Source organism: Euprymna scolopes, chromosome 5, assembly GCF_053919585.1.
Source record: "Euprymna scolopes isolate OS-2025 chromosome 5, ASM5391958v1, whole genome shotgun sequence".
NCBI lineage: Eukaryota > Metazoa > Mollusca > Cephalopoda > Sepiida > Sepiolidae > Euprymna > Euprymna scolopes.
In genome coordinates, this window is record NC_136486.1 from 135,122,910 (window position 1) to 135,138,561 (window position 15,652).

The 15,652-nt window shown below is 35.5% G+C and overlaps 1 protein-coding gene across 1 annotated transcript in view; it reads left to right on the forward strand.

Moving 5' to 3' along the window:
* The window catches only part of LOC145276992 (putative amine oxidase [copper-containing]), a 146,455-nt gene extending 133,162 nt beyond the window's left edge, over positions 1 to 13,293 (forward strand). Inside the window, exons 2-3 of the mRNA XM_080128567.1 lie at positions 10,472 to 12,532; positions 12,880 to 13,293. Of these exons, the coding sequence (XP_079984693.1) occupies positions 10,472 to 12,532; positions 12,880 to 13,185 (2,367 nt within the window). The 3' untranslated portion in view covers positions 13,186 to 13,293. The remainder of the gene's footprint in view (positions 1 to 10,471; positions 12,533 to 12,879) is intronic.
* Positions 13,294 to 15,652: the final 2,359 nt, after the last annotated feature.

The window sequence follows — 15,652 nt, forward strand, 5'->3', positions numbered from 1 at the left end:
ACAAAAAAAAAAACGAACGAAGCGAACGATGTTAAAACTCGTCTTTTTTTTTTCGATTTTTAAAGTTTTAATATTGAAACAGGGTTATTTATGCCATTTTTACGTTAGTTTTTCATCACGTTCGCTGTTTTTTTTATTTGCTTTTCCGATTTTTTTAAGAAGTATTTACATCGTTTTTTTTTCGCTCTTCTTTATTTTTCATTTTGTTTTGATCCCCCCCACATAACACCTCCAAATACCGGGCAACGCCGGGTACCCCCGCTAGTCTATTATATAAATCTTGCCTGTTGGTTTAAATATATTTACGTATGTATGCTTGTATGTCCCGCAAAACATTCGACAAAGGCGATGGATCCTGACAAGATCGGTATCATTTTGAAGCCGACGTCTCGGACGACAAATATCGAAAAATTGGTCAAAAACATTAATTCTTGTACCCTTAACTCGGCCGTTTTGTACAAGGCGGGGTCGATTTTTTTCGCCTACATTTTAGCACGTCATCGTCACCGTTGGATTGACTGTGGTTAATTTCAACGCTTTTAGCTTTCGGTCGCGAAATGGAAACATCGGCTAGGACGTCAGAATTTCTTTTTCGCCTTCTCGTCACGGGTTCGAGCCTGCCTGCCTACTACCACATTTTTTTTCTTTTTGTTTGCTCAACACACACCTCCAAACACCCGAACGCAGACCACCCAGACTAGTCTATTATATAAAGGGCAATTGTTCTTGTTTCTTTTGTTTTCTTCGGTTAGTGTGAGGATATCAAGAGACCCCCTCTTGGAGATACAGAGTAGAACGATAAAATTGTCGCCCTAAAGAAAACAATACTACAACTTAAAAAAAAAATCAACTGTAAACAACATCGGATGTATACATTTGTATCTTCAGGCTCGTATCAGATTGTATGTGGTCATACCGAGCGGACCATATTGTGGCTACAAATACTACGTTAGTCGCAATCGAGGTTTACATGTAAGTTGAAAGACTGTCCTGACAAACAGTACAGAGAAACCTTAGACGCTCGAGGACAGTATTGTTTATGAATTTTAGCTCTCTTCTATATATAACTATGTATATACAAAGTTAAACGACGTTGAACTAAAATGGGTGACTATTTGATAATATCAGGTGCTGTATGTGTTCGGAGCCTGTAGAGAGATGGACACCGGCAGGTTATTCTTGTCCAAGACAATCTGCATGACATAGTGCAGCGCTTTCCACGACTCCGGAGGGTTAAAAGATTCATCACTCATCCATCCATATACGTGACAAAAATACAGATTTATTCAACAAATCTCTCCTTTGCATATGAGATTTTATCCACGTTCCCTAGACAGAATTCAAAATTCAAACACCTGCTGAAAACTTCCGATTGCAGCCATTTCGACACTAATCACCTGGGTACCTAATTTTATTTAATTTATTCCTCGAAATCTTTTGTAAATGCAATATTATTTTTGAGAAAAAAATCACACTGAAAGATTTATTGACTTTATAGAAAACTAACTAGTAGGCCGCCCGGCATTTTCCGGTCGTAAAATACACACAAATATTATATTTTAATTCATATAGAAACTGAGACGTGTACATGTGTGTATTATTTTTTTCTAAACAGTTTTCTTCTTGCAAGTAACAAAAAAAAAAAAATACTCGAGCTGAGATCAAAACCCAAACCTAAAGTTTGATAACCATTAGGCCAGCTTGGCACGACTTTTAAAAGAAACAATTTGCACATGTGCATTCGTAAAACAATTGACTAACAGATAATAATCCGATGACCCCCCCCCCCCCACGTACCAGTTTTTCAACTTTGGTCCCTTAACAACCCTTTTTACCAGATGAAAACTAATTAAAACATTTTATATATGCCTGAATATCCTATATACCTGAATATCCTATATACCAAATTTCAAGTCTGTAGATAAAAAAATTCTTGAGTATATAGGTTGAGAATTGTCCTTACACACATTCTCATTTTTATAGATGTATAGATTGCATTTAATTATGAAATTTTATAATTATGCGTGTGTCTTATACGGACTACTTACCAAAATAACATATAAAAATGATAATGTTCTTCCAGATTATATTTTCGCAGCATATTGAAAATTGAGACACCAGTGTTGTCAATATGCATCGTAAATATTGGGAGGGCCCTCCAATTTTTATGATTAACTACAGATATTTCTGAAAAATACAGACATTGCTGGAATATGGTTATTTATTCTTCTATTTGTAAAAAAAGGGCCATCGATGCTAGTGGATTAAAATGGGGTGAAATATATTTAAAAATTAACATGCGTATTTAAATTCAAACTTTAATGTGAATACGTAACTTACTGCAGGTTCGTTTACAATTCTGAGTCGATTTTAATGGAATCAAATTTGATGGCATCGGTTTTAATGGCGTTGAATTTAATTGCATCGATTGTAATGGCATCGTTTTAATAGTAAATTTTAATGACATCGATGTTAATGGCACCGATTTTACTCGGGTCGGTTTATTAACAGCGATTTTGATTGGATCAATTGTAATGGCTTTGATTTTAATGGTTTCGATGTTAATGGCATCGATTTAAGTGGCGTCAAGTTTTTCATTTTGATCAACGCTATTAATCGGAAAAGAACTTTATTTATTCAACTAATCATGTTTTTTTTGCTAAGAGTAAAGCGTAGTATGATTGGCCCTAGGATACATTTGATATTGTGGTAACTATAATGATTTTAGTCTAGAGTAAGCTAGCTCACCTACGCATTTTCTATGGCCAAAAATGTACTTTACAATTTTATCAAATAAGTAATACAAATCTATCATTACATTTCATCTTTTATAGAGAAGTCCTTCTGGACTGAGGTAATTTTAATGTTTGTCCCACTCTAGCCTGCCTCTTGTTGGGAGCTAAATTTTCCCACATCAAAAGCCGACCTTGTGTCTAACGGTATTCTTGTAGGGAAGCTTGAAATAAAAGACTTTATCTGTTAGTTTTCTGAGATATGTATAATTAGTTCATTCCTAGTTCAAGAGTTTTCGTGTTTCTTCTTCTTCATTTTCTTCTCACTATCCTTTTTTTTTCTTCGACGTGTTTTTCTATTTTCCTCTTCGTTTCATTAAATATTGTTCTCCCTCTTCCTCTTTCTTTTTTCTTCTTTTCCTCCTCTCTTCCTTCTTCTTCTTATTCTTATCATCCCCTTTTTCTTCTTCGGCGTCGTTTTCTACTTTCCTCTTCTTTTCTCTAAATAATCTTCTCGCTCTCTCTCTCTCTCTCTCTCTTCTCCTCCTTATTCTTTTTCTTATTGTTGTTGTTCATCATCATCATCATCATCATCATCATCATCATCATCATCATCATCATCATCATCATCATCATCATCATCATCATCTTTTAATTCGCTTGAACAACTCCCGCTTAAACAGAAACCAAAACAACACAAACAGTTATCAGCTGCTGATACTCCCCCCCCCCCAGTTGGGTGAAGAAGGTTGCGAAAAGAAAACGGCCACAAGGGAGTGGGTGGAGACAGAGCAAGGAAGAAATAAATAAAAATAATAAATCTTGAGTTTTATTCCGTCATATTTTGCATGTTGGCCTTTGTTTTTTATATCGAAATAACACTTTCTTGATACTAAAAAATATTTATTGGATATGTCCAAGCATCTCTATAAGATTTTCTGTCTGTTAACCGTTTGTCAGTTGGCGGGATAATATGAAACAAGGTCGGAAGATGAAATTTGAGAAGCCAGCACATTACAAGAAGCGTACTCGCCTGCAAAAAATGTCTGGGCAGCCCGATCAGCCTTCCCCGGTAAGGATGCCTCAGGCGATTAGCAATAAACTAACTTTGGCAAAGCCCGGGAGGGTGAGCTTTTTAAGACCGCATTGGACATAGCTAGCATCACCACAATCTGCAGGGAAATACTCATTCAACAATAGACCATACTTTGTTGACTTTGGTGTCGAGAGCAAAATAACTGCATTTTCATTGCTAAGTGCGTAGATTGAATAGATGTCTCTTACTTTAGATGCGTCCAAGAATTTATATAAGAATTTCTGTCCATGGGCAGATGTGTCACGCTTCAGTTTGAAATAGAATTTTTGTTAATTGGTTAAACTTATGTCTAAATATCATTGTTGTCAGTCTGCCATCTTAAAATGCAAAAATACGTTTTTGTCAATCTGTCAAGATTCAGTTTGAATAGACACATCTTATTCAATGCGCATCATAATCTAAAACAAGAGGTTCTGCCAATCTGTCGGCTTATCTGCTCAGGGACTCGGAAACGCGACCAACATGGAATCCTGGAGGTGAACAGATGTTTAAAGTTCGAGGAAAGAATAGACCGTGTAGAATCAAAGCAGGTACTACACTTTGCTTCTAGTCATAAGGCCAGGGGAATATTTGTTGTTCTTTTTACAAGGAGACTGATTTGTTTCAGTGAAATAACTTTCAATGTTTGTATTTATATTTTAGGCATTGCTTAATTGATAATAATATGAGTTTCTATTAACTTGCTTCCCTACGAGGGCAGAGTTAGACACAAAGTCGGTTTTTATTGTGAGAATAATCCGGCCCCCTCAAAATGAGCACTCCGGATTAGAACTGAAATAAAATTTGCCTCAGAAAGAATTCTCTTTGACTGACAAAGTACAGAACAGATGAAGTGTACAATCTTTACAGATACTACACTTTGCATTTAACCAAAGGACTGAGGAACATTTTAATTGCTAGTATTTACTAATCTAGAAATAAAGATATGATTTAATATATATATATATATATATATATATATATATATATATATATATATATATATATATATAAAATATATATGGCGATTAAGCTACACTGAATATTCGGCGTTTCATCCACTCTAGGATTCGTCAGGCTTAGGGTGGATGAAACGCCGAATATTCAGTGTAGCTTAATCGCCACATATATTTTATAAATTACTAACTAGCTCTACCTACGTATTGAGCACTTTTGAAGTAAATACTTAAAGTTTACGCATAAATCTATACTTTCGTATATTAATTTTATGTGAGTAAATGAAGTAGTTATATATATATATATATATATATGAGTGTGTGTGTATGTATATATATATATATATATATATATGTATATATATATATATATATATATATATATATATATATATATATATATATATATATATATATATATATATAACAGTGTTCAGGACGAGATTCTGTCAGAAGAAGCCAGCAATCTTCAAATCGGCATTTCAGCGTCAGCGGCATTTCTACCAGGACAATGCACCAGTCCACAACTCCATCCTTGTCACAAACTATTTGACTAAGATGCGCATCAAGACATTACTCGATAGTTCAGGCCATTTTTACTGTGACTTTTTTGTTATTCCCTAAGCTCAAGTAAGATTTTAGAGGCTGTCATTATAAAACAATTGAGGAGATAAAAGAGGCTGTGACAAAGGTCATTGACACGTTCACACAAGAGGATTTCCATGGGACCTCCAAGAAAATGTTGGAATTGTAGAATAAGTGCCTTGCTGTCGAATGGAGACTACTTTGAAAGTTTCATGTGTGTACTATTAAAAAAATTCCCATACGAAAAAGTCTGGAAACATTGAAGGCACCTTGTCTGTCTGTGTGTCTGCGTTTGCATACTTCCCTACCAAACTATTCTGTCAATTTTCTGTCTACAGACTCGAGATTTAACATAAGGGGTATTGAGATTGGAGAAAATCTTTTTAATCAGTTTTTGGCCAGAAATTTGGCTGTCAAGGGGTTAAAGCTCAACGATTGGACCTTTGAAAACTCTACCAGACTCCTCTGCCAATTTTGGGACTAAACACTTGAAATTAAAAACTTGGACATGGATAAAACTTTTGAATTTGATTTGAGCCCCAAAAAATAAATTTTAAGTGGTCAAAATTGGAGTCTCTATCAAATTACTCAGCGAATTTTTGGTCTAAACATTTGAAATTTTACATAAATGGTATTCAGAGATAGGAAAATCTTTTTAATCGCTTTGGGTCGAAAATTTGAGCTGCCAAGGAGTCAAAGTTCAAAATATTTGACCTTTGCGTTCTCTAGGAAACTACTAAGACAATTTTGGGTCTAAACATTTTAAATTTATACATAACGGGTATTCAGACATTCGGCAAGCATTTTAATCAGTTTTGTGGTGAAAATTTAGCTGCCAAAAGGTCATAGTTGAAAGAGTTGACCTTTGTAGATTCTACCAAATTCCTCCGCCAATTTTGGGTCTAAACACTTGAAATTTTAGGATGTAGGTTACCTGGACATGAGTCAAACTTTATATATATATATATATATATATATATATATATATATATATATATATATATATACATATGCACATAAAGTTATTAACAGTACATAGGGCACGAGCAAAGCCGGGCTGAACTGCTAGTATATATATATACATATATATATATATATATATATATATATATATATATATATGTGTATGTGTGTGTGTGTGATTATGTGTATGCGTGTGTGTATGTGCATATATATGTGAGTGAACGCGTGCGCACATATACATGTGTAGGCACACACACACACACACACACACACACACACATACATATATATGTATATATATACACGATGGGCGTGCAATAAGTAATGCCTCAAGCCAACTTCCAGTTGTTTGATCTAGCTGAAATTTTGCATGTGCAATGATTTATATCTCTACGAGTTATGTGGCAAATTACAGCTCTGAACTAATGGTGGTTTCTGTTTTACAGGTGTTTGAACTGAGACAGGTGTGAAATGGAGCCTGTTGAATGTCGAGCAGTGATCCGGTTTTGCGTTTGAAAGGATGCACACGGCAGGAGACTTTTGATGAAATGAAAGAACTTATGGTGATAATTCCCCATCATATTACCTTATAAAACGCTGGCATCGTGAATTCAAACATGGCCGGAAGTCTGTGGAAACAGCTCCCAGGCCTGGTCGCCCCCCTTCTGCTATTGATGAGGCATCTGTCCGTCAAATTGAGGCTGCCATTTTGGAAGATCGGCGCATTACTATTCGCCAAATAGCCCAAGATGTCAACATTAGTAAAGGGTCTGTGGAAACTATCGTTCATGACCATTTGCATATGCATAAGGTGTCTGCCAGATGGATTCCCAGGTTGCTCACACCATTCCAGAGGCGAGAATGTGTCGAATGCTCGAGGATAAATTTGGAGATGTGCCAAGAAGATGAATCAAAGTTTTTCAAAAGACTGATTACACAGGATGAAATCTGGCTCCATCACTATGATCCAGACACGAAAGCCCAGTCAATGCAGTGGAAGGACTTGGAATCACCACCTCCAAAGAAGGCAAGGGTGCAGCCCTCCCCTAGCAAGGTCATGCTCACAGTCTTCTGGGATCAGGACGGAGTAGTGATGACAGATTTCCTAGCAAAGGGTAACACAATTACAGGAGCCTATTATGCTTCACTTTTGAGGAAATTAATGGAAGCTATCAAAATCAAGAGGCGGGGCAAGATCAGCAAAGTTACCCTCCTCCTGCAGGACAACGCTCCGGTCCACAACTCGCATGTCGCCAGATCAGAAGCACAGGCGTGTTGTTATGAAATCCTTCCCCATCCTCCCTACTCTCTTGGCCTTGCACCTTCTGACTTTCACCTCTTCCCAGCCATGAAGTTGTTTTTGAAAGGAAAGCGTTTCAGCCTTGATTTCTGAAGTCACGTCGTGGTTGGAGGACCAACCTGGGGTGTTCTACACAAACGGTCTCCAGAGCTGCATCAAACGACGGGAGAAATGCATAACTCTGGGTGCTTCATATGTAGAGAAAGACTAATAACTGTGCAAAGTTTCATTGCTCTATTTCTATGGGAAGCGGGTTAGGGGCATTACTTATTGCACGCTCCTCGTGTATATATATATATATATATATATATATATATATATATATATATATATATATATAACTGAAGAGATATACATTTACGATATTTTTTGCATTATCAAATGTTAAAAGGCAGAGAATACAATGAAAGTCATTCCTTACTATATTTACATGTTTATCAAGCTGAAAACTTAGAAATTGAAGTTGTTGCATCTGATTGCAGGCAGGAGTGGGAAAAGTAGAATCCACAATGAAGAAATATGGTAAATTCACTCTACAGTTTTGTCAATAATACAGGGTGACCCCTCCCCTCCAAAAAAAAAAGCTAAATGGAGGCCATCTAGAACATATGCTGTAGAACGGAGAAAAAATGCCAAAGACTCTAGTGTTGTGATGTGATGTTTTGAATATAATAAACTAGTTATGACTAAAGTTTCATTTCATTCAGACAAAACACTAAGAAACGGGACCTAATTAGTGTTGGGGCCCGTTTTTTTGTCACCCTGTATAAGCATAGGATTATATATAGTTCATAAATCAAAGTTTACGTGAAATTAAATAAGAAATTTCGAAAATTTAAAGCGGATACATAAATCCTAACCAGATCAAAATGCTCAATATCTGCAGTATATAAATGACGTTAAAATTTTGAAAATTATACACACTGTGGATAATACAATAATCAATTAAGCATTGAGTCTATAATAAATACGAAATCTCTATGAATAGAAATATCGTATTTAAGCGTATGTTGCGACCGAGCCACGCCAGGAGGCACTTCTATATATTGGGTACAATATAATAATCAATAGAGAATTGGCTTTATAATAATAATAATAATATATCCGAAATCTGCATAAATAAAAATATTATTAAGCCTGTTTTACACCCCTGCAACGCCGAGTGGCCTTCTAGTACCCCCCCATATATATATATATATATATATATATATATATATATATATATATATATATATTAAATATATAATGAGTTTTTTTTGGAAAAAGAAATCCAGCAGAGTGCTTAATTATAAGGAATATCCGAAAATAAGACCGTGTTTATATTTTGTTTACAGAAAGTTTTTAGATGAGACGAGTAATTGGTACCGTCAGTTTCAAACCTGATAATTAGGACCGTGTTAGATACCTATATCAAGCTCTCTTCAGCCAATGCTCATCTATTTTATAACCTGAAATGGAATTATATATACATCACGATTTCACGTTTAACTCTCGTTTTGCGACCCCCCCCCATTTTATTTATCGGGTGGTGATGATTTTATTAACTTTAAAATTAAATTATATCAAATTTAAAATCTAATTTCAGTTTAAATTTTTTTTATGTTAAGTACCTTTAATACCAACCAAAATTAATTTAAAAATTAAAAAAAAAATTTTTTTAATAGTTTTCCAAAATTTAAAACTTAAAATTTATCTCAATATCGATCAAAACGTAAAATTCCATCTCATTATACCGAAATGCGTTAAAAATTTCATGGGGGGGGGGACTTATCTAGCCTAAGGGATTTGCCTAGTATATTGACCTCAATACTATTGTATTTTTCCATTAGTTTTAAAAATGTAAATAGATTTTAAATTACATTTATAAAGTATGATTTTTTTTAATATTTATATAATACAATAATTAAAAATCTATTATAAAATAATTTAAAATTACAATTAAAATCCAATTTTACAAACTAAACTCAATTTTAGAATTTAGATGTTAACTAAAAAATAAGTTTTTTTTATACATAGAAATTTAGGTTTTGTATTTTTCACTGACCCAGTTTATTAGGAGTGCTTTCCTTCTATGTATACAATATTTCAAAGATTAACTCCTCACATTTAAACATCTTATTTCTGGGTCATGAACTGCCCGTAGGATGTGGTACTTTTCCGCATTACAGAGTGAGCATTGACTTAATTCCGGAGCGTATGCTGGTTTATGCGCGATTTTCTCCATTTTATGGAAAAAGGTGTACCTTCTTCTTTAAGCTCCCAAATCCGGGTTGCTAATGCTGTATTTATCCTTGTTTTAGCTGTAAAGGAACTCATATGCGCATAGTATCTTTGTTTAAATGAGCCTTGTGTCATACCTATATATTTTCCGGTACGCTTGTAGATTGGTCCGTTATTGTAGCCTCGTAAACAAGGGATTCAGATTTACAGTTGCCCTCCAATAGGCATTTATTTTTGGTCCTGTAAGAGCAGCCTATCTTTCCTGGTTTCTTAGATATGATAGACTTGATCGATGGTGTTGTCGAGTAACTTACATTCACAGTATTCCTATTAAAGATTTTGTGCAGTCTGTGCTTTTCTGTGAAATACTTACCGAGTCCAGAAACATAACGTCTTTGATATATATATTAGGAGAAAAGGTGGGATCAATCACATTACAGATACGTTTATCCACCTGATCAAGAATTCTAAAATGGAACAGGGATTCATAAGGCCAAACATGGCCACACTAATCTATACGTGGTATGATAGATTTATAGTGATGGAAAATAGCTTAAGGCATTATATATTTTCTATCGTACTGAACAATAATAAACAAAACTAAACTAATTATTATATTTCTTTCTTTTTTTATTTGTAGATGGCTTCACAAGGCAGATGGAAAGCTTGCACCTTTGTTTTCGTGGCTCTGGCAGTGTGCTTGGCTGTGTGCTTGACGGTGGTCACCATCCTTAAAGCCAAGGAAGTAAAGGACTTATTAGTGGAACAATGCACTGAAGGTCTTGCCACCCGAGGAATGATTAATCCAGACAAACCCCCGATCTTTGCCGACCTCACGTCAAAAGAGATGCGTGCTATAGTTCGCTATGTGCTCAACCAAAAGGACCTAAATGTGGTGGAACCGACAAAAGTAGCCAATTTAAATGAGAGTTACATCAGCAACATGGAGCTGCTACCGCCAGACAAAAAGGACGCAGTTGGTTACCTAGAAGGTAGGGGCGAGCAACCCCTGAGACGAGCAAAGGTGGTCATTTTTCGGGGCGATAAACGAAAACCTGACGTAGAGGAATATATTGTAGGTCCGCTGCCAAATCCTGCACAGCATAGTCTGTTACGTACGGTACCGTTTGCTTTCCGAGCAGGTAGCGCAATCGAAGAGAAAGTACTCCCCTTACATGTCGTACCAATGATTGAACGCGACCTAGGCCGAATTATGCGTGAGAGCTTCGGGGCATCGCTTACTAATTGTGGTTCTCGCTGTCTCACAGTCTATGTCTTGACTCCGATGTCAACGGCAATTTCACAGAAAGAAGAGCGAGTTGTATGGCTATGGGTTTCGTACGATGTGGAGTTCGTTTCCTTACATCCCGTCGATTTAAACATTTTAGTAAACATCACCGGAAATGACCCGTCCAAATTTTCGATCAATAAGATATGGTACGCCGGACAGCTCTTTGAATCCCTTACAGAATTTGTAGATCGTTATTTCACAGACCCAAACATCATAAAACTAAAACTAACTTACCCTCGCGAAGATGAAAATTTGTTTTCGACTCTTAACCTTCGTGGCACAACGTTCCCGACTACGGGTCAACGACGACCTTACCAAACCGAACCAGACGGTAAACGATACAGTGTAACCGGACCGGAAGTTGAATATATGGGATGGAAATTCACCTTTCGTATGTCGACGGTCAGTGGTCCTCAATATTATAACATTCGCTATAATGGCGAAAGAATTGTGTATGAATTAAGTCTCCAAGAATTGGCCGTCGTATATTCGGGGTATAACCCAGCCCAGAGGTTCGCAGACTATTTTGACAGTTATGGGATGTACGGTAAACTTGTCCGGACGTTGGTGCCAGGCGCTGATTGTCCCGAGCACGCGCATATGATATCCGCCCACCATTACGGGGAAACCACGGGTGACGCTACAAGTCTTTCCAAGAATGCATTCTGTATATTTGAACAGAATACTGGAATACCACTTCGACGCCATCATTCCTATTCTAAAATGGGTGGTAAATTCTATGGCGGTATGATGGATGATGTTCTTGTGTTCAGAACGATTCTCACGGTACTCAACTACGATTATTTATTCGATTTAGTTCTTCATCAAAACGGTGCGATTGAGATGAGGGTGATTTCAACCGGCTACATAATGGGCACCTATCCAACAAGCGAAGAAAAGCCGTACGGGGCGCATGTTCACGAGCACGTCAACGGGAATATGCACCAACACTTATTTAATTTTCGGGTCGACGTGGACATCAAAGGAACCAAGAATCGATACGAGACACTCGATATCGAATCCAGTCGCTTTTCGAATCGCATGTGGGGACCGGAAAGGCATTATTTCCAAACGAGTTACCATAGAAACTTGAAGTCCAATGAGAAACAAGCCGCGTACAAATACAACTTCGACACGCCCAAATATCTTCTGTTCAGTAACAACAAGTTCAAGACGAAGCAGGGAATTCCGCGTTCGTATCGATTACAAATCGATGGAATGACAAAATCGGTTTTGCCGCAGGACAAAAACAGCGAACCGAGTCGAAGTTGGTCACGCTATCAAATGGCCGTGACTACTTACAAAGATAACGAAACGAGAAGCAGTTCCGAATATGCGATGTTCGACGGAATGAAACCGACCGTCAATTTTCAGAATTACCTCGACGACAACGAAAATATCGTCGATATGGTGAGTGGTTCATCTTTTTACTTGTCGGTTTTAAGTTTTCAAAACATTTTCACTTCTTACGTTTCTATAAGAAAATGTGCATAAAAATCCCTTGTAATGAGGTTACAGTGGCGGTCCAAACCTTCAGAAATTAATCTTTTTATTTCTACTTTTATTATTCATTGCACAGCCCGTAATCATTAAATCATTGTATTCATCTGAATTCCCTGATTGACTATCATATTAAAAAAATACAAAAAAAAAAACCCAAAATACAAAAAAAAAACAAACAAAACGTATTGTCTGCATTGTTTGTCTTATGTTAACCGAAAAATAAACGAGTGTTCGTTTTTTTATTCTTCTTGCAGGATCTGGTTGCCTGGGTAACATTAGGGGTTCACCATATCCCCCACACTGAAGATCTTCCCATCACGCCGACAGTTGGCGCTCATCGCAGTTTCTTTTTGTTGCCTTACAACTATTTCGACGAAGATCCGTCGATGGGATCGCGAAACGCCATCCGTTTTGATATGGATAATAAAGGCCAACTGAACATCCATCGATACGGCATTTCCAATAAACATCAGTGTGTCGGTCGACAATCGAAATTTGATGAGATTATAAAGAAAGATCCCGGCTCTGTCGTTCAGACGAAAAACGATACATTTTATTAAGAAAATGGCCGGTTATCATATCGTTAATAATGACAGCGAATCATCCATTTTTTCAACGCCATTTTTTAAATTTAATAATAGGTATATATATATATATATATATATATATATATATATATATATATATATATATATATATATATATATAAACGGTTGTATCAACACCAAATCATAATATATATTTAAATTTAATAATAATAATAATAATAATAATAATAATAATAATAATAATAATATATACATAAGAAGTGATATATCGATAGAACACCAAATCATACTATTTTAAAAATAAAACTTAAAAATTACTCACTGTTCAATTTTTAGAGTTTTAAGTTTTTATTATGTAAGTATAACGTAAAATAACGATTCCTGTTCGAAATTCCCAAAATACGATTTTAAACGGTAATTTTTGGCTAAAATCTAATGGAAAAAAAATAAAAGTGGATAATTATATCGTTGACTAATAAAAACAATCAAACCCTCCTCTAAAATTGCAAGAGGTATTTTTCTTTATCTTTTTTATTTGAAAACTTGTCTATTTGTTCCGCAATCGAGAGTATTCTGAAGAATTACCAAAAAATCACAATTAATTTTTACAGCTTCGCCAAAAACTCAATAATTGTTTTAATATAATTAAAAAAACAATTCAGTAATTTAAATTAATAGAACATATGGTAAAAGTACAGTATCAAACGATAACTAGAGAGCAAAAAAAAAAGAATAAAATAAATAAAAACCTCACATAATTTATATCAAACGCATTTGAACGAAATTCCCTATATAACTAGCCAAGCTTGTACAGTTATAGCACATTTTATTTCACATTTTTCTTCTATAAAATCTTTCTACTCGACACTTGGCATTTAATGGAGGCCAAGATATGTGTGCGATCTGTGGCTACCATTGAATGCTGAGTATCGAGAAAACGGATCTTATATATAAAAAAGATTAAATAAAAACAATGTCAAAACTTGGTTAATCAGAGAGTATTTCATTTTAATGCGCTCAATGTGGATGCGATTATGTATTGTTCTTTTTTTTAAATTATTGAGTGTTAACTATTCTGTACTTTTACCGAAAATAGTATTAATACTTCATCGCATACACAAGTTCGGCACATCAAAATACTTCGTCATTAATGTACTTCCTGGAATTATTGACGCTTTCGGGTGCCCAAACTCATCAGTTTATCTCGCACAACCAGAAGCGCTCAATTCTGACCTATTTTTCAATTTATTAAGCGTGCCTTACGCGAGTGTGGGCCGTATGAATGATTCATTTTGTGAATTACAACCAATTAAGATTTGGTTAATGCTTCTCTTGCTGTGTCGGTCGACTAACCCTATTCAGGTTTAACTGGTTTCCTCCAAAGGAGGAAGTTTAATGGGAGTATGAAATTCACAAGCGGTCCCCAGTCGCATGCATATATCGGTCAGGGGAGATAGCGACGTTAGGTTTTTGCAATTCTTGCAGGGAGATGTCGACATCCTCCTACATACAGCGCCTGGAATTCCCAAAATAGTCACCCATTTTAGTAATAACCAGACTCAATGTTGCTTAACTTCGGTGATCTGCCGGGAACCGGTGTGTCAACTTGATTACGCCGTATATTGCTTATCTTGTTGGTAACTATAAATTCTTTTCCGATTCAGATGAAAGAGTCCAGTTAAGATGAAACTGTTGTGGTGTTAGTGTTGAATAATTGATGAGAAAGACACAGTAACAATTAAATATGTATTAACAAAAAATACATAAAGAGAGTAAATTAAGCAATATCGTTGGTCACTGCTGGACTAGTGGTCACTACTATACGTAGCTGTCTCTTACTCTTTTAGTAAAATGGTTCTCGTTACCCGGTAAATAGTAGGAGTTCGTCCCCAACAAAAAACTATATTATTGTCTTATATACGCTAAGATATCTGTTATTTTGTATTTTTAAATATGTGTTGCATATATTGAGTTCTCAAGTCTGAAATATAACGCTTGACATACAGTTTTACTAAATATGTCCGACTAAAAATTATGTACGATCAATGTACAACTAATTACCGCTGCTACTGATTAAAGCAATTTCGACACAGGCGATCGATCGTGTCCATCAGCTTAAAATATCATAAAACAATCTTATGATAAACAATAAAACAAATCTACTCAGAAGTTTTGAGATTTTTTTTTTTTTGGCAAATATCTTTTTCAGTCCATACCTAAAAAGATAGCTGTCGAAGTTGAGTTGACTATACTCTTAACGACTGAGAATTATTTTTCTAATACAATGTGCCAATGAATTGTCTCAATTTTTTAGAATTTGATAAGACGTACATAAAATCATGTTTAACTTTTAGTCATACCCGATTAATAAAATCAAGGCACGACTGATCTAAAAAATAAATTGTGCACTTTTTTTACAAAGATTTTTAATAAAAAAAAATTTAAAAAAAAAGGAAAAAAAAACGTAGCACACAGAATT